This window comes from Phalacrocorax aristotelis, chromosome 1 (genome assembly GCF_949628215.1).
Source record: "Phalacrocorax aristotelis chromosome 1, bGulAri2.1, whole genome shotgun sequence".
Lineage (NCBI taxonomy): Eukaryota > Metazoa > Chordata > Aves > Suliformes > Phalacrocoracidae > Phalacrocorax > Phalacrocorax aristotelis.
Genome location: NC_134276.1, coordinates 160954385 through 160974097, shown reverse-complemented (window position 1 = coordinate 160974097; position 19713 = coordinate 160954385). Strand labels below are relative to the sequence as shown.

At 46.6% G+C, this 19713-nt stretch overlaps 1 protein-coding gene across 1 annotated transcript; it reads right to left on the bottom strand.

Moving 5' to 3' along the window:
* Nucleotides 1–1257: 1257 nt before the first annotated feature.
* Nucleotides 1258–18974, bottom strand: LOC142049004 (cytokine receptor common subunit beta-like). The gene is made up of 16 exons (XM_075076371.1): nucleotides 18892–18974; nucleotides 17864–18036; nucleotides 15737–15866; nucleotides 13534–13718; nucleotides 13060–13208; nucleotides 12434–12605; nucleotides 12205–12337; nucleotides 11944–12104; nucleotides 10912–11057; nucleotides 10634–10808; nucleotides 7769–7859; nucleotides 7410–7479; nucleotides 6142–6181; nucleotides 4647–4668; nucleotides 3474–3493; nucleotides 1258–3251 (listed from the first exon to the last, which is right to left on the bottom strand). The coding sequence occupies exons 2-16, from the start codon at nucleotides 17931–17933 to the stop codon at nucleotides 2356–2358; spliced, it is 2460 nt and encodes an 819-aa protein (XP_074932472.1). The 5' UTR covers nucleotides 17934–18036; nucleotides 18892–18974; the 3' UTR covers nucleotides 1258–2355.
* Between the last annotated feature and the right edge of the window lie 739 nt (nucleotides 18975–19713).

The window sequence follows — 19713 nt, the reverse complement described above, 5'->3', positions numbered from 1 at the left end:
AACTCTTGCAACAACTCTTGGGGTTGAAATATAATTGTGTCTTAAGTTTGAAAGTATTTAAAACACTGTTATCCATCAAGAGACAATGGTGTCCTGAGGGTTAGGAATTACCTGTGGTAGAGCAAAGGAGCCATGGAGCAAGAAAGAAAAAAAAACCCAAACGGTATTTTCCTCAGGGTTCTCTTTAGGTTTTGTTCGCCACAGACTTCTCTGTGAGCATCTGAAATGTTGAGGGGGCAGCATGGAACTGCAAACAGAACTAAGGCTTCATGGGCTGAAGCTGTCAAGAGCAGTGACCCAGTATCAGAGGTGGGATCACCGCACTCGGAAACAGTAAGAGCAACATCTCCTTACAGATGGACAACGGACTCCCTTAGCTCTGGGCAAAGCAGGAGAATGGACTACATTAGCAAGAAGCTTTCAGGTTGTATTGCTGATTTTAGTAAACAGACCTACCAGTGCTAATGCTGAGTTGCCATTTTATCCCTTTTAATAAAATTTCTTTTCTTTTAAACCCTTGGATTCATTGCTCTTGAGCAGGAAAACTGATTATCCAAGCTCATTACGTGCCCGAGCAAAATCATTTTCTTTTCCTATAACCTGAGATCCTTGAACTGAAATTGATTACCTATTTTTAGAAAGGAGCCCTAGCTAAATCTGGCTTCTTCCCCTGCTAGTCATATCTATCAGGGGAATGTGAGCCTATCTAAATGCATGTACATGGGAATTATGGCCTGTCCCTTTAACCAAATACATTAATGTAACTAAAAAAGGAGTAGGGTTACTTGATATCTTTCATCATATTGGACTAGAGCTGGAGAGGAGAGGTAACATTAGTGGAAAGAAAATGGGATTATAATGGTACCATTCTTCAAATTTTTGTCTTGGTTATCTATGACCCCTACAACTCCAGCAAGCTTTTCTGAGTCTCAAAGCTGGCTGCTTCCCTTTCCACCACAGCTTTCTTTAGTATTCTGAAGATCTGTATATTCTGTGCTTGTCTTCCTTGCCACTGATGGATCCCCCATTATGTGCAGGCTATCTGATAATTTTAATGTATTTCCAAAACTTATTTACTTGGTGTGGTGAGTTGTCCCTGGCTGGATGCCAGGTGCCCACAAAAGCCATTCTATCACTCCCTTCCTCAACTGGACACAGGGAGAAAAATACAAGGAAAGTCTTGTGGGTTGAGATAAGGACAGGGAGCGATCACTCAGCAGTTAACCGTCATGGGCAAAAAAAGCTGAACTTGGGGAAATTAATTTAATTTATTGGCAATCAAATCAGTGTAGGATAATGAGACACAAAAACCAAATCTTAAAACACCTTCCCCCCACCCCTCCCTTTTTCCCAGGTTCAACTTCACTCCCAGTTTCTCTGCCTCTTCCCTCCCAGTGACACAGGGGAATGGGGGTTGTGGTCAGTTCATCACGTTGTCTCTGCTGCTCCTTCCTCCTCAGGAGGAGGACTCCTCACACTCTTCCCCTGCTCCAGTGTGGGGTCCTTCCCATGAGACACAGTCCTCCACAAACTTTTCCAGCGTGGATCTTCCCACAGGCTACGGTTCTTCACAAACTGCTCCAATGTGGATCCTTTCCACAGGGTGCAGTCCTTCAGGAACAGACTGCTCCACCATGGGTCCCCAAACCTACCAGCATCCCTGCTCCAGCATGGGCCCCTCTATCCATGGGGCCACAGATCCTGCCATAAGCCTGCTTCAGCACGGGCTTCCCATGGGGTCACAGCCTCCTCTGGGGCACATCCACCCACTCCATCATGGGGTCCTCCACAGGCTGCAGGTGGACATCTGCTCCACCGTGGAACTCCATGGGCTGCAGGGGGACAGCCTGCCTCACCATGGTCTTCACCATGAGCTGCAGGGGAATCTCTTCCCTGGAGCCTGGAGCACCTCCTCCCCCTCCTTCTTCACTGACCTTGGGGTCTGCAGAGTTCTTTCTCTCACGTATTATCACTTCTCTCTCTCAGTAGCTGTTGCAGTTTTTACCCCTTCTCAAATATGTTATCACAGAGGTGCTACCAACATTGCTGATGGGCTTGGCCTTGGCCAGTAGCGGGTCCATCTTGGAGCCATCTGGCATTGGCTCTGTCAGACACAGGGGAAGCTTCTAGTGGCTTCTCACAGAAGCCACCCCTGTGGGCCCCCTCTACCAAAGCCCTGCCACATAAACCAAATACACTTGGGGATCTTTCTGACTCATCTGCATCTTCTTACTGGGTTTTGGGTTGGGGACAGGGTAGCAATTGCCCATAGTGGAGGAAAACTGTTGTGGTGCTGCCAGGATGAAATACTTCAGCGATACATTACATAGTTCTCTGGGAAAAATATACTCCTTTTCAAAAAATATATAAGGACATTTTTGTGGGTTCTGAATGTCCATGGGGACCTGAAGAGTCTCCAAATGTATCCAGGTGCAACTCAGGAGAAGAAGTTGGTGCCTGACCGGAAACTGGGACCATGACATCAGTGTTCCCAGGAGAAAACTCCTGGCAAGGGCGGTCATTGCAGGGCTGGGGCTCCTGTGAATCCCAGGGTAACTCCGCGGCAGTGGCAGGTGGCGGATGGGTGGAGTCGCTGGCTGGTGGCAGTAACAGGCTCTCTGTGGTAATGTACTCCAAGGGGCACTGCTGAGGAGACGTGATACAGCTAAGATCCTTTGGAGATTTCTGCTCTTCTGTTCTCACATTTGTGCCTTTCCCAGAGGCTGGCGGGGCCGGTGAGACTTCCTTCTTGTTGTTGAGGTGCTGCATCATTTCATTCTGATCTGGGAGCAGGAAGGGCTGTGGATGACCTTCTCCTGCCTGTTCTTGCCTGTGTGGAGCCTGGGGACAGTCTTCTTTTGGGAGGGTCACATATTGAAGAGAAACAGATTTCTCACGGACTCCCACTGGGTCCACTTCCAGGGTCTGATGCATATCAGGCAGGGAGGACATCACTGGGCTGTACAAGTATGGACCATTGAAAGCAAAGCAAGTCCGAGAAGCAGCACTTGCATGAGCAGCATTCTTGCATGGAAGCCTGACAAACAGGCAGGCCTGACCAGCAGTCTGATTCGAAGGGCAGACAAGTGTGGACAATGAAAGTGAGGTTTTATATGGGACTCCAGAAGGCTGAGAGGAGTTTTGTGGAGCCAATGTAGCATGGGAAAACTGCACTGTCTTTGCCTCAGCTCCATGCAACTCTGTTGGACCCTTAGTCATCCTGTTCAGGTGAAAAAACACAGGACTTTTAGCTGCTATTGACAGCTCTCTAACTGACATCTCTCTAAGGTGATAACTGCCTATAAACAGGAGATGCTCTAGGGGCATACACTGTCTTCCAGAAAACCAGAAGAAACCTTTGCCCACATCTCTTTTACATTCCTTAAAAGATGCAAGCCTCAGCCTTTTCTGTGCCACAGCAAGAGATCAACTGTCTACTACCAATTTTTCTCAATACCAAGATATGCAAGCACAAATCAGCTTTTGAGAAAAGCTATGTTTTTGCTGTGAATAAGACAGGGCAAGGGATCGTTCTTTGGCAGACACTGGCTGTGTTCACATTGTGCAGTCATGGTAGTCTTCTGGATCTTCCACAGTCTCTCCAGTCTGAAGCACAGCTAAGCTTTTGTGCCTGTTTTTTGAGTTCAAAGTGCATGACATAATGTGACCACTGCGTTACAGCTGTATTCATAGTGTGAAACAGGATGTGTTTTCCACGGCCTGGGTGCAAAGCCCGCTAGAAGGGCTTGAAGGGCACTGGACACAGCCTAACCTGGTACGGTAATGGTAATGGTACAGTACGGTAATGGCCATGTTGCCCATGGGGAACGGTTGCTACCCTGTACTATCTCCTAAACTGTGCCAGGATGTTATCTTGGAGAGCACTAGTTGGCACAGGCACAGTTGGCACAGCAGGGAGAGTGCTGACAACAAAGCAGTGCTTGATACTACATCTTGGCCCTGATTTATAGGCTCAGGCAATATGACTGCTAGCATCAGCATTTATGCAGCTCTCAAGCTTCCAGTGATACTTTGTACTTACTTCTTCAAAATAAAGGACCTCTGTCTCTTACAAGCACTGAATGTGAAGATACACAAAGGGAGAAGACAAAGATTTCAAAGAAGTAACAAACGTAATCCGTCTTTCCTTCACATGACTTACAAAAGTTTATATTGAAAAGAGCTGACCCTCTCTCTTAAGAGGCAGATAATTATCATGAAACCCAAGAGTCAATTTAATTTGTGTTAGCCTTCCTGACTGCTCTGCAACCTGGGATAGTTTCCTCAACAGAGCACTATGCTCACCTCCCCACTCCATCTTTGAAGACCTGACACAAATTTGAGGCTGTGTGGACAATTTGGAGCTATTTCTGATCAGCTGTGCACGTCCACGATCACTGCATCTCTTCTTTGTTCACATTCTACTCTCAAAGTCAGACTTTGCTTCAAGGAGCAGAAATTATGTCATTCACAGAGGATATGGAGGTAAGGGAGTATGTGCATTTTCATGAGAGGAGGTTGTGTTCAGGCGGGCTGGGAGGAATTCAGCCAACAAGATTTCCACCTATTAGGCCAATGCCTTTTACTCAAACCTATTTCCAAAGGAAATGTAGAGGAAGAAAGGGAGCAAGTTTCTATCCTCAGACTTCCAGCCAGGGAAGTCAAGGTCTGCAGCTGCAGCAATTCATTACAATTTCCATTGATGTTTGGAAGGCATACACAGACTTAGGAGATAGACAAATGAAAATGCTTTGTTCTCCTCATCGCAATGGGTCATATCCATGCACAGCTTGCTCTTACCCCATAGTTAGCAAGGAAGCTTTCAAGAAAGGAGTAGGGAGTGGACTGTTTACTTACCCATCCAGCACTTCAAGGCAGTTAATCTGCTGCACCTCTTGCCCATTGAAGGCCACCTGGATGGCTAGCCATTGGCTGACAGCTTCCTGAAGAGAGAAAATGAAGGTTGCAGTACTTCTGATGAAAAAGACATTGCATTAAGGCCAGGAAGAGCTGGGAGCCATGGGCACAAGAACACTAGTAGCACATTTGTGATAGACACGTAGGACAAGAACGAGCTTCCAGGCATTCACATTGTATAATTAGTTTTACCACTTTTATCAGCCTGTGTTTTAGAAGTAATCTTCTCTAAATAATTTTTGTCCCAACAACCTTGCTGTTCCCATTTTTAGGGCCATGCTGTTTCCCTACCTAAACACAGAGGAAACATTGCTACAGGCAATCTTTAATAGATTGACGCAGGTTAAAAAACTGCCAATCTGAAAGTGTTCCTAGCACCTTCACACTCTTTTGATTTGTTCTAACATCTATCAGTTTTTTCCTCCTTCATCCTTGCTCCAATCTGCAGATCGTTGTCACGTTTCAACCTTCGTTCTCTAGCTGGAACAAGCTGACATCCACTTTTCAATTTTCAAGTCACAATGGATGGTATGGAAGCAATCCCACTGGTGTGGCTACAGAGTATGACCTGTCTTCCAGAAGACTTCCTTCGCTTCCACATTGTCTATCCCTGACCTATCTTTATGCAGCATAGGAGCAGCAGCTGCTGCAGCTGCAGATTCCTGTCAAAATAAACCTCAAAGCTGCTGTTTTGTTCAATGCCTACTCTGATTTGGCAGCACATGAGGACACTGCAGTCAACGTTTCACCTGTAGAGCTAAAATAACTGTCCTTCTGTGATGACTGACCAGAGAAATAGAATTGCTGGGATGATTACAAAGTTTAGCATAAGGGAATTTCCTACAGGGATGAAAATTCTCAAAACCACAAGACTAACAGAGAGCACTTGTAGATGGGGAGCTGGGTATGAGATAGGTAACAAAGGTACTGTAATGCTTTTTAGAGTGGTGGATGGCCTTGTACTGGTGTCGATTATTGTATGCAGACAGAAAAAGAAGTTGATGAAGTCTGTAGTCAGCCAAAAGTCAGTCAGAAGGAACTGTAGAACAATGACTGATCTGCAAGGGGGATTTATCAGAGCCTGAAAAACATGCAGATATGCATCATGTAAAGCAGTCTGGTGCACCACACTTCCCTGATATCGACTGCTGACTGAACGCATGCCTGAGATACACAGCTTGCTGACTGAATAAGGGGCTGAGAAACACTGGGTGCCAAATGAACAGTTAGCTGAGGGCCATGACAGTCCACCATGTGCAACACCCTCAAGAGCAATGCTAAGACCAGGCATTCCACTTAAGGTGAAAATATGAGATGGGACAAAGGGCTTGCAAGGTAAGGGGTGAGGCTGATAGAGAAGACAGGGGTGGAAAGCTAAAAACGTTGCAATTGGAGAAGTAACTGTTAAGTCAATCTTTGTTAAGACCACTCTTCCCTGGAATTGTGCATCACTGACTTGCACTGCAGGGAGCCAGAAATGTGGTGGAAGTCATTTAGCTTAAGTAGAAGATAAAACACAGTGGCAAAAATAGCATTAGCTTTCTGTAGAATGGAGATTAGCGGCACTGCCTTAAGGAGATAGAGATATTAGAGATGTGAGATCAAACACAAATCCAGTGGTTCCACAGGAGACGTGCAGATAGATAAGGCTGCAGAAGTAAGATAGTATGAAACTGAAACATGCAAGAGTCAGCTCCAGGAAGGAACCTAGCCACTCTTTTCATAGAACTCCAAGCATGCTCTATGCACTGCTGCTTTTGGTGATATCCACCTACTGGGAAATAATTTATTTGGATCACAAGATTTGTAATCCATTTGCAGATGAAATCAGAAACAGATGAGGGAGAGAGAAATTGAAGAAAGAAGAAGCCCCCTCCTTTTAAAAACACCTCCAAATATACGACTGTGCAAACTATACATTTTCTTTTCTTTGCCCTCTCCTTTCGTACATGGAGAAAAATGTCCATGTCCAGGAAGAATAGCATGTAGGAGGAAATATAGCTCCCACAGTATGAAGTCAATCTCCAGTGACTGCAGAGAAGTATACAGGGAGAAAATGCAAAGTCTGTAGAAGGTAGCACTGAAAAGAATCGGGCAACATCCTGACCAGGAACAGGGAAAGCTCAAGTCCATCTAGGGAGGCCAGGTTTCACGTATGAGGAGTCTGGGAGGCATTTTGGAGGCAAGGGATGGTAAAACTTATCAGGTACATCAGAGGGGACAGTTGGTTTTATTTTTCAACTCTCAGGTCCTGGATACTAGGGTAGGAAAATAGGCAGAAGACCAAAGTCTCTACTGGCGGGTTTCATGAGGCCTAGTCATAATCCTCCTGGACAGGACAGCGGTATGTTCAGTCACAGCCCAGACCCTGAGTTGGCAGTTCCCCCTCAACCACAAATCCTAACATACACCTCCCTTCTTACGTTTCACCCTGGACTAAATTCATGTTATACTTCTCCAGGAGCACCCTTCAAGGTGCAGTTCCCTCTTACCCCCAGGTAGCTCTGGATCAGGAGGCTCTTGCTGGGATTTGGAATCTTTTCCTCCCACATTTGCTTCTTCCTGCAACAGCAACACAGAGTTTTCAAGATTTGCTTCTCCACATGGCTGCAATCAGAAAAGGCTGCACCATGGACACTGTGCTGCTCCGCACAGAGAGGCACCGCCAAGGCCCTGGCACACCACCACCCAGCTCTCACCCTGGCACAGACAGGCACAAGGCTGCCCGTTGCACACCAAAGCTCATCTCCACACAGACCTCTCTCTCATGGGGGACAAGAAGAACCTCGGCCTTTATGCCACCCACATGGCCAACATGCTGCTAAATCTCCTAGTCACCACACAAGCCTACCTGAGGAAATACTTACAGCTGCAATAAGCAACTATTAGGAAAGTGATGATGAGACCTGGGAGCATCACCGGGAGAACGACTGGTGGCAGAGCTGAAACAGAGAAGAGAGAAATAAGTATCCACCTGCAGAGTGGCTGCTTCCCATAACAGGATTTCACTCTGGTCACTCTTCATGCCAGCAGATCAGGGAAATGTAGGTGGATTGTCACAGGATAGGATCATGAGCCATTCAAACTGTTGGGATACCCTTTGTCGTGGTTTAGCCCCAGTCAGCAACCAAGCACCACACAGCTGCTCGCTCACTCCCCCCCCGGCTGTGTCCCCTCCCAGCTTCTTGTGCACCCAGCAGAGCACGGGGAGCTGAAAAAGTCCTTGACCAGTGTAAGCGCTACTTAGCAACAGCCAAAACATCTCCACATTATCACCACTGTTTCCAGCAAAAATCCAAAACATAGCCCCATACTAGCTACTACGAAGAAATTTAACTATCCCAGCTGAAACCAGGACAGTGTCCACCCCTTATTCCATACCATTTACATCATGCTCACGTTCCACACTATCCAATACAACCTCATTAACCTCCACCCCCTTCCCATCCTTTGATAAAATATACGGGTATCATTTAGTCTTCATCTGTTCTTGTGGTCACGCAGGACAGGAGAGGTGGTGTGCTGTGTGGAGTTTCTGGGCACCAAAGCCAGCTCAGGTCGGGTAACTGCTGCACTTGCACTGCTTCTTGAAAGGCTTGTCCTCCATTGGTTTGGGTGGTTCCTGCTGTAGTAATTCCTATAACATGCAACTCAAATCACAGGTTACAACAATTTAAAGGTATATACATTACAATCTCCACCCCTGGACCCTTCAGGTCAGGTTGAAGATTTTAACATTGCAATGAACTCCTCCCCTTGCTCCCAGCCTGGCTAGCAACAAGGGGTTTCTGCTACAGTAATTTCCATAATATGTAGCTCAAATCCCAGGTTAGAATAATTTAAAGGTATTTCCATTACAGTCTCCACCCCTGGTCCATTTGGACCAGACCATCAGGTTTAACATTGCAATGAGCTCCTCCCCTTGCCCCTGCTCTGGCTTGGACTTATCCAGACTGTAGTCCTTTGGGTTGTACCTGCTCCAAAGGGAGCCTTACTCAGGAGCCACAGTCTCTCCAGGGGTACACCTGCTGCAGCATAGACTTATCCAGAGCCACAGTCGCTTTGAGGTGCGCCTGTTCCAGCGTGGGCTTCTGCATGGGCCTCAGTGCTTTCAGAGCTATACCTGCTCCAGCATGGCCTTACCCACAGCTGCAGTCCCTCCAGAAGTAAACCTGCTCCGTTGTGGGCTTATCCATGGCCATGCACTTTGAGGTGCTCCGGCGTAACCTCATGCACAGCCACTGATGCTTCAAGGTGTACCTGCTGCAGCACGGACTTATCTACAGCCACAGACACTTTGAGATGTACCTTCTCCAAGATGGATTTATCCCTGGGCCACAATTGCCTCAGAGGTATACCTGCTGTGGCACAGACATAACCAAGGCCACAGATGCTTCGGGGTGTCCTGCTCCCACATGGACTCATCCACATGTCACAGTCCCTTTGACTTGAGTTCACACTGGAGTTCCAGCCTGTCCGGTGCAGCAGCACAGAAACAGCAGCGGGGCCCTGGTCATCTGCCAGCCCAGGTACCTGGCCATTGCTGTTATCAGAATGTTCCCAGGCAATGCAGCGTAAGGTGATAAGCAGTACGGCAGCACAGCAAGCAGTGAAAGCAAAAAGCACCACTAATGAGCACTAGACTTTAAGGCATACAGTAAGTCAGGCAAGTCCCATAGCAAGCACAGAAGCCTGCCAATTAATAGCTAAACAGCAATAACCACTATAAATTCCATCTAGCACATTTCAGTCAAATCGGTCGTTATCTCAAAACTTTTGTGCCCCACGTTGGGTGCCAAAATGGACTGTTGTGGTTTAGCCCCAGTCAGCAACCAAGCACCACGCAGCTGCTGCTCACTCCCCCACAGTGGGATTGGGGAGAGAATCAGAAGAGTAAAAGTGAGGCAACTCATGGTTTGAGATAAAGACAGTTTAATAGGTAAAGCAAAAGCTGCACACAGAACCAAAGCAAAACAAGGTATTCATTCACTACTCCCCATGGGCAGGCAGGTGCTCAGCATCTCCAGGAAAGCAGGGCTCCATCATGCGTAACAGTTACTTGGGAAGACAAACGCCATTACTCCAAACGTCCCCCCCTTCTTCTTTCTTTCCCAGCTTTATATACTGAGCATGACGTTCTATGGTATGGAATATTCTGTTGGTCAGTTTGGGTCAGCTGTCCTGGCTATGTCCCCTCCCAGCTTCTTGTGCACCCAGCAGAGCATGGGGAGCTGAAAAAGTCCTTGACCAGTGTAAGCGCTACTTAGCAACAGCCAAAACATCTCCACATTATCACCACTGTTTCCAGCAAAAATCCAAAACATAGCCTCATACTAGCTACTACGAAGAAATTTAACTATCCCAGCTGAAACCAGGACACCCTCCAAAGTGGGAGAGACAAAACTTGGCCTGAACAGCTAGCTTACTGATGAAAGGAGTCCATTTTTTCCTTTGCCAATTCTTTTTTATTTTTTACTGACATTAGAGTAAATGATTTATGCCAATAAAAAGATTGTTAGGTACCTTACTCCACCATGAACCCAGGCTGCTCTAGTACAAGGATGCAGACAGGACAGCTACCTCGTTAAGAAACCCCAGCTAGCTCATGGCTGGAGTGAACTTCAACGCCAGCTGAGAGAACGTGGTTCTCTAGAGAGGCATTTCAGCCACTAACAGTCCACAAAATCTTACAGAAGTAGCCTGCGTGTATAAATACCACTCTCAGTCTTCCAGGCGAACTCCTCGCTCCATTCACTCCAAGGCCCCTCATAATCCTGGGGCGAATTCACCCTTGCACGCATTTTCCCCCTGTATTCTGTAGAAGATGCCAGCATCTGCAGGGTGAAGATGAAGGGAGGTTCATCATTGTCGATATTTAACTTCTGGAGAGTCTGGGGAGAAGAAAGAAGCACAAATGACAGAGGTGAGAGGAACTGTCTTCCCCACCTGCCCGGTAAAGAGAAATCCAGGACTCCAGCACTTTCTAAGGCTTACCTTTTCGTATTGGCCCTTTTTCCAGTACTCAACTTGGTACCTCTGTTTTATGAAGCTATACCTCATAGAGTGTTTCATCCAGTTCAGTTCATATTCTTGGCTCTCTGTCACTGTTACTGACACATTTGCAGGCGGCAGCACCTTAACTGGAACACAGGGAATGTCTCAGAGTACTTACTTATCAACACACTGGTCCAGCATTCCCTTTCACCGCTGCGAGTGGTTTCCAGAGACTGAAAACAAGGCTGGTTTATGCAATGTAAGAAGTCTCAGCTTTTTAACACTTCTTAATTCCCCACAGCTTCATTTTTAGTCAAATACAATAAATCAGTAGGCCATTAAATACCAGAAATTCCATATCCATTAATACTGACAGCATTGCCCATGTACAGAAAAGCAGTAAAGCCATATTTGAAAACTCTGTACCAGTCCACCACATCTCCAGAGATCTCCAGCTCTCTTGGAGCTACTACCTAGTATACAACCCACTGCAGGAACTCTCCCAGCTTTACTCTGTGAAAAGCAGCACCAGTACCTCCAGATACATGCAGGCAGAGATCATCCACCTGGCACACCTCACTCAGCAGAGGAGTCCTACCTCATCTAGTGCTCCAGGGGCCTCTGCACAAACCTGCAAGAGCTCCAGTGACTTCCTGAGAAATCACATTGCGACACATGCCTCACAGACACCTCTCACCACAGCTCCCCTCACCTCTGACACTCACAGAGGACAACCACAGAGGAGTCAGCAGGGTGGCAATTGCTCTGGGTCACAACCCGAATTTCTTGCACAGCAGTTTCCACCACTGCCACATTCCACAGAGTGACATGTGCCACTGAGGAACTCCGCACCGACAAGCAACCTCTCCCAGATCTTTGACCTGACACAGCGTCCATTCCTTTCCTCATCAGTCCTGGACTCTTCCTTTTCCCACACGCTTTTCCTCAGCACCACTGTCCTCAGCCCCACTTGCCCACACAGGCCCCTCCAAGAAACAACCAGGAGAAGCACAAAACAAGACAGCAACTCACTTGTCTTGTAGGCTTCAAACTGTTTCTCCTCTGTCTTGGTCCGGACAAGCACATAGTACTGCCTCTGACTGCTGGAGTTGCTAACAGGGATCTCACAGCTCTGGACCACGTAGGGGATGTGGGGCAAAGCTGTCTCGTGCACAGGAGAGCACTCCTTTTCTCTGAGGGGAGGAGAAGAAGTTGTGCTGAGACCAGGGGGAGTGGGACAGAGTGGAAACTCTGGGAGAGGTACAGGCACGCTGCCGTGGGCAGAGCACATACACTGATTCTAGAGGGGGCCTGAAGAACAAGCCAAAGAGGACAGAGGTGGTGATCGCTTTCTTCACTTCCCAGCTGCACGTCAGACGATCTGCACCATTGAAGAGGCAGCGAAGGTTCCTGGGCTGAATGCCACCTTCAGAGAAGATGAGAGCAAGCTAAGTGACAGGCGTGGTCTGGCTTCTCCACCAGCGCTTCCACCCCTGCATGGCCCCGCTCCATCCCACGCTACCTTCAGGGGTCTTCCATGACACTGCCGTGCTCCACTCGCTGTACTGCCCCGAGAAGCCACTGGCCTGCCCCGGTCTGGCTCGCACACGGGCAACGTAGCTACTCCCCGGGACAAGGTCCTTACAGCTGAGATGGCAACGTGTGATGTTGGAGAGCAAGAGCGAGACAGCTTTCTGTTGTTGGGGGAAAGGAGGGAGAGAGGGGAGGGAGGCCATTGGGGAGTTAGGGAATGGAGAATCGGGGTGGAGGGACGACAGGGAAAGAGTGAGAGGATGTGACTGCCAGGCTGCATCTCCCAGCAGTCCTACACCTGTGATGATCCATGCACATGCTGCCATGCAGTGCTCCTTGCTCCCATACTAGAGGGGCTTCAGCGTCCCTGCTGCCAGCATGGCCCAGGCACCGTTGGGCACCGTCTACCCCAGCAGGTGGGCCAGTTCCTGCAGCTTGCAGAGCCCCAGTTGCCTTCAGCACCAGCTACGTAAGTCCACAACACTGCTCAGTGCAGAATTTTGTGGGAATTTGGCCAAGATACTTCTCTTAAAAAATAAAGATCACTTACCACAGGCTCTCCACTGCCCAGAAAGGTGCAGCCCAAACCAGGACAGCCCGCTCCTCGGCTCTTACCTCCCAGGACTCCCACTCCCGCTTGTAAGTGACTTCGTACTCCAGTGCATTGCCCAGCCCTTGGCTTCCATCTGCTGCTTTCCAGGTCAGCAAGAAGTCTCCTGATGTCATCGAGCTGACTGAGAGGCTTTGAGGTGGGAGGGGCTGAACTGGAAGGTGAAGGTACAACCCATGAGATGAGATAGTGAAGAGAGGGACATGAAGAGGGACATGAAGAGGGGAAGAAAATGCCTAGGTAAGCTTCCCCATTTCAAGAGTATCTTATCCCTGCTACACCAGGTAGCTCCTGCCTGAGTCCAGGTCCAGCTGCTCCCAGAGACTTGCCCCCTCCCCTCCCTGCCCCATCCTCTCAATGTGGAACTCTTTGACACTTTTCACAACGCAACGGGAATTCACTTTGTCACTGAATGGCAAATACATTCTCAAAGATCCCTAATACTATTGGAAAATGGGTGTTTGGTATTTAATCCTTACCATTTTGAAGAAGATCAACATTTAGTTCTGCTCGAAGCAACTGGTTAGGTTTGAAGCTGTAAATATCATCTATCCCTATTCCAAAATATTCTGTAGTGTAGCGACAAACCCAGTGCACATAGGAGTCTGGAGCTTCATGTAAGTAATTTTCTGTCTGGCGTTTGCAAAGCATCCTCTCGTCCTTCCTGTGTATAGAGAAAGTGATCTATAAAGATCTGGTCTGGAGACCTATCGTTAACATAAAATTAAATGCCTGAAACCAAGTCCATCCCATTCTGTTGTTATAACTTACCTGGGCACTGATATCCTCTTCTCACTGTATCTATTGATCATGTTTTGCGTCAGTTAATACGATAAATGTGTTTAACACCAGGCTTTTTGTCAAATGCCTTCCCATTTCAAAGCTGTGCAGCAGAAAGTTATATTTTGGTACCAGCCTATTTTTGTTAGGTTTTTTAGCCTAACTCTGTGTGATCTGCTGCTTCTTTTGTGAGGAAATAGTATGATGAAAAATAATGCAATGGAAATGCACGTTTTACTCAGAGGGAAAGATAGTAAAGTTTTTGATGATCCTTAACTTCTTGAAGGCATTCCTTTGGCAGTCCCAGAAAGACACTTAAGAAAAGAATTCTCCAACCAAAACCGGACACTAAGGATACTTCTGAATCCTTAGTAATTCTGTTCTGTCAGGGGACCTTACATATTCATTAAAGATTTCATCCAGAATGTTTATCATCCTTTTAGATAGCCTTTCTCCAGGCCAAGAAGCATCATGAAAATTAGAAACAATATTTTAAACTAGGCAGGAGAGGATAAGCTTTATGTGCTTGCAGTAGCCTGAGCTGCTGGAGAGATGTGTGGCTTCTTTTTGTCCCCTCTGGAGTTTTGTTTGTGCTTATGGCTTCATGCCCGGTATACTCTATTGCTCCAGTTCAGATGAGAAATATCAATTTGAGAATATCTAAGGCCAAATACTGACTTCCAGGATAGGATGGAGTCTCCTATATGCCAACTATATGTCAGCAAGCATTATTCAGCACTATTTTTAAAGGTTGGGTATTAGCAAGGAAACCAGGTATGTTCCTGAAGTAAGGGTGCGACTGGCCACACATGGGCACACCCTGAAACAAAAGAACCAGCCCAAGGGTTGTGAAGGCCTGAAGATATTTTTGTCTGCTCACCATCATTACCTTACAGTTTGGGATTTAGACAACTATTCTTCATCTATGAGCTGACCTTGTTTAATCATTGGCCATTTTGATTTCAGCGGTGTGACTGTCCACACTTAACACCTGCTTGTCTGATTAGTTCACCTGAGTCACGTTTCCCATACGATCCACACACTCCATCAGGTAACAACGTTCTAGAGGATCCTCCAAAGGTCCAAGTAATTTCATATCACTTTTCCCAGAAACACTAGCTTTAAGGTCCTGTTCCAAAGACCTTCCACCGATTTCAGCTACTTTTAGGTCAATTGATTCTCTCTTCTCTACAAGAAAATCAGGAGTTCTTTCCTTTCCCTCCTGTATTCCCAGGCTCTTAATACATTTTCTTCTCAGCTTTCCACCTTTGCCTTCCTCTCTCCCTTGACTACTCCTCCCTCTCTGTCCTTTCTTACCCTCACAGTTGATCCAGTCTGGTGATTCAGTTCCCTTTTCTTAAGGAAACAGATGTAACAGAGAGATACTGTCATAAACAGGCCAATATCTCTGTGACGAACAGTGATAGCACAGATGAACTTAGCAGTCTTCTCTATCTCACAAACACACAGTCTATACATGTTTCTCAGAAGTGATCAAAACCATACACCCAGTGATGCTCTTAAATGGGCAAAATAACAGGGGAAATGTCTCCTCCCTGTTAGGTTTACCAGCAACACTCGGTCTCACACTTGTTCTGACACCATCTTCTCCACCCCATGAATCGCAACCTATATGCCCCATCTTATTTCATATCTATGATCCCACCACAAAATTATGGGAAAATAATTGTAACCGTGGTAGAAATAACTCCACTAGCACACCCTATTCTTTCCTCCCTTCCTAGAAGAGGCCTCAGAAGTAGGCACAACTTTTACTTTAACGCAATGACAGAAAGGGGTGGCCATGCTTTCTGAAAACCTGCATGCTGGTCCCCAGGATTCCAGGCTGTGTCTGAGTTCCCTTTGGGCTTCTACCCAGCACAGCTCATTTCAGGTACTTACGTGGCAATGCCATCCCTTTTGTAAAGATTCATACCAATGAGGGCATGAGCCTCTGAACGCTCCATCCACGTGCAGGTCACCTGTGAGTTGTAATCATTGTAGCAGCTCAAGCTGTTCATAGGGATACTCTCTGAGAAAGGAATTCAGACAAAAAAGATTCAGTGATTACAAATGTAAATCTTGAGAGACAGCAGGAGGTATAATGATTCTGCCAGCAGAATGGGGAAGGCACTGACAACAGCACTCTCCTCATGGCACCAGAAGATGATTCTTGGTGAAAGTATGTAGAGAGTTGTGGCCATTCGGCACATCCCCACAGTACACAAGCGTCCAAACCAAGCTACAGGTAGCAACAACGAAGTGCGACCTTTGTGCCTGCAAGGCACATAATTCTAGCCAAGGTATCACATTTCAAACACCGCTGGTTTCCAGGGATTAGTAGATACCATGGTCAGCAGGCATATGGTGACCGTTTCATCTTTGTGTGTTGCTCGATGGAGCTCTTTGCCCCAGCCTCCTAGTAAATGTTACAATACTAGAAAGGTACATCTAAAAGCGAGATGCTCTGCGAAGAACCTTGTTATGACTCAGGAGAATGCCCAAACTAACTTGCTGGAACCCGACTGATGACCCAGAAATGGTCAGACCTCTCATCAGGGATAACTTTGGGGGTTTTTGACCTCACAACTGTGAAGTGGGAAAATACAGGCTGGCCCTGGCACCTTCACTACGAAGCAACTTGCATTCTTCTCCTTTATTTTCTCTGAAGGTAATATCTGTGCTGCACTACGGGGGTATGACCTTCAGATGAGAGAGATGCCAGCGTGCCAACAGGAGTGTGCTCTCTCAAATAATTTTTCTTGACGAGAACTACTGTCAGCTTGGTTGAGGGGCTTTTTACAGGCAAACACCATCAGACAAGCATGATGGTGTCTTAGCTAGCAGGCGTAAGAGGGACCTTGCTTAGATCTTCTACTTAAAAGTAGTGCAGAGTAGGTTCTGTGGCATCCCTTGCATAACCAGAAAATGGAGCATCTTGCACAGAAAGGGATGGTCTGAAAAGAAGGCTAAGGCTCAGAACGCCAGAAGACCAGTCCGACCTACACGGACGTACGCATTTTCCCTCAGCGATCTCAAAGGCAGATATCCTGCAATTGACATTGGGCCAGGCAACATAACTCCCCCAGCTACGGTGGACATCAGGCATTGGCATCTGTCTTGGAAACGGTAGAGGCCCATGAGGCACCTTCCAACAACACTTTTATTCTGATGTGTTTTGGATGGGTCCAGGCTTAGCCTTGATGCAGACAGGGTGCACTGGGTGATCCAAGGAGATACTTCCCATTTCTATCTCTGCTAAAACCAAATGAGAGGGAAGGGAAGGGAAGGGAAGGGAAGGGAAGGGAAGGGAAGGGAAGGGAAGGGAAGGGAAGGGAAGGGAAGGGAAGGGAAGGGAAGGGAAGGGAAGGGAAGGGAAGGGAAGGGAAGGGAAGGGAAGGGAAGGGAAGGGAAGGGAAGGGAAGGGAAGGGAAGGGAAGGGAAGGGAAGGGAAGGGAAGGGAAGGGAAGGGAAGGGAAGGGAAGGGAAGGGAAGGGAAGGGAGAAAGGAAGAAAGTGTCTCTAATTGCATGAGAAGAGGAACGACATTAAACTCAGAAACAGAAGCAGTGGATATGGCAGGTGGTCTATCTGTCAGCAATTCCACAAGAAGAAAATCGGTCACCTGGATGTTGCTGTTGATAGCCTCTTCCCACACCCTCTTCTTGCGTCTGTCCACTTGTCTCTACTCCTGTACACTGCCATCCAAATCACACAGCCCTCCATTTTCCTATGTTTTCACTATCAGGGTCTATTCCTCCTTCCTATTCACTCATCAACCAGTCAGCTTGTTCATCTCATCTGTTTCTCCAGCATTTCACCTGTCCACACCACCAGCCTATAACTGATTTGTCTGGACATGCATCTGCTACGCACTGGCTTTGATCAAGACATCTGTTCTCCTACAGCAGAGGAGATGGTGGCAAAAGCAAGCAGAAAACGAGGAAAAGCATTAGCTGAAAGAAGGAGACAGATACAAAAGGAAAGTCAATAATGGAAGGATAAGAGAGACTATAAACTTAAAACTGACCTCGAACAGCTTGGATACTGAAGACCAAATACAGGTTCAGCAGAAGGGTGAAGATGTCTTTCATGATCATACTGTCATTTGTGCACAAGTTGGACCCTAATTCAGAAGACAATTGCTTTCATTGCCCACTGGCTCCTCTCTTGCTCTGCTTACTGGGGAGCTTCTTCTTTTCACTTCATGGAAAGAGAAGTAAAAGCGAATTAGGGAACTTCTTTAGGCTTTGTCTTGGTGTAACATTCAGAAGGAACTTCTGCCAAGTATTTATTGCAGGACAAAATCCATGTCTTCTTATTGTGTGAGCCTGCAATATCAACAAGGACTGAAAAAGAAGTAAATGCACATTTCCAAAGAAGTGCAGGGGTTATTGCAGCCGAGTAGCAACAAGAAACAATCCTAATCTGTGAAGAGAGCTCAGCCTTCAAAATCACTCATGCTTCTGCTCTTCGTGCTCAAAGTCTCCCTAATGAACCACAGCGGTGTTCTCTTTTTCACCTTTCCTTAAGAATGTGATCCCCAACCACATACACATAGCTCCTGGCAGCTATAGGGGTTGCATTTCCATATTCATTCACTTTCAGATTTCTTTTCAACATGCTACTTTTCCAGCTCCTCCCCAAACAAGGGGCAAATTGTAGAAGTAATACCAAAGAAACTTTTGTGTGTGTGAGTGATTGTTGAGACTGAGAGGAGATTGAGTGGTTCAGAGACCACAGACCGCATTGTTCAATACTGGAATTCAGGTCCTTTCAGGCATCTCTCATTGCTCTCTCTCAAGTGTAATAAACTCACCTACTCAAGTATGTTACAGAGCTGAGACTCTTTTCCACTTTAGGGGGTATGGAAAAAACTTCTTTTAAATTACTATTGGCTTTCAGATTCCTGAATGCCAATTCCTGACACCGGGCACTGCTGGCTGAGTCACTGAATAATCATTACAGCTAAGGAATTCCTTCATGACTTACAAGCCATTGTATGAGAGCAGACTTTCTGCCGTTTTGCCTTCCCCAGAGAGGCAGCAGTTCCCTTACCTGGATCCAGAGCTGTCTGTGAGGTAGACGATTCAATCTGATGGGTGACTCTCCCTGTCCAGCCTCCCCCCACATCATCAGAAGCCTAATACAGAAACCAGCAACTTCCCTCAAACTGGGATATGAAGAGGGGAAGAAAATGAAGAAAATGCCTAGCTGCTGTTCTGTGAATGACAGAATCTGCATGTTTAACAATTTCTAAGGATTGCTACAAATAATCCATGATTCTTTTTCACCGCAAAGTGCAACCTCTACAAGACTTGGGAAATATATTAATGAACAGAAGAGGAAAGTGGGGAGATCGGTGCTGTTGTGCATCTTTATAGTAACTTCGTGGAAGGATACGATGTGAAGCATGATGCTGGAACAGAAGGCTTTTTTGACATCTTCACCCAATCCTAATCGCGGCACTGGTTAGCTGACAGGTCTACCCCCATTTTTTCCATTGTAGTCATTGAAGGCCGATTCATTTTTGTCTATCCTGAATGCTCTGAACAGGAAGGTGGTACTATGGCCTTACAAACATTTAACTTCACTCTTGCTTACATTTCAGGTTAAGCGCTGATGTAAGTATCTTTTTAGGATTAGATGGTCAATACATTAACGTAAAAAACTTTTAAATACTCAAGAATAGAGACAAGAGTTAGTGGTTCACCTTTATAATTCTGATACATTTAGCTCTAGACTGATGGCTGATCCTTGTCACTCTCACTGTTTTGCTTTTCTTGTAACTGTGGGATTACACCATCGTCAATGAGGTCAATGCTTTGCTGTCACCCTCAGCTCCTAGCTCACTTTCTCTTAGCAAGAAAAGCTTGTTGC

What these genes read in the sequence shown, in the direction of transcription:
- LOC142049004 (XM_075076371.1), bottom strand. Translation starts at nt 17,933, where the DNA reads ATGATCATGAAAGACATCTTCACCCTTCTGCTGAACCTGTATTTGGTC. An exon ending in CGCCTGGAAGACTGAGAGTG is followed by an intron (nt 7,860 to 10,633) that starts GTATTTATACAC and finishes TCTCTGTTTCAG; the next exon opens with CTCTGCCACCAGTCGTTCTC. An exon ending in CTTGACTTCCCTGGCTGGAA is followed by an intron (nt 3,494 to 4,646) that starts GTCTGAGGATAG and finishes GCAAAAACATAG; the next exon opens with CTTTTCTCAAAAGCTGATTT.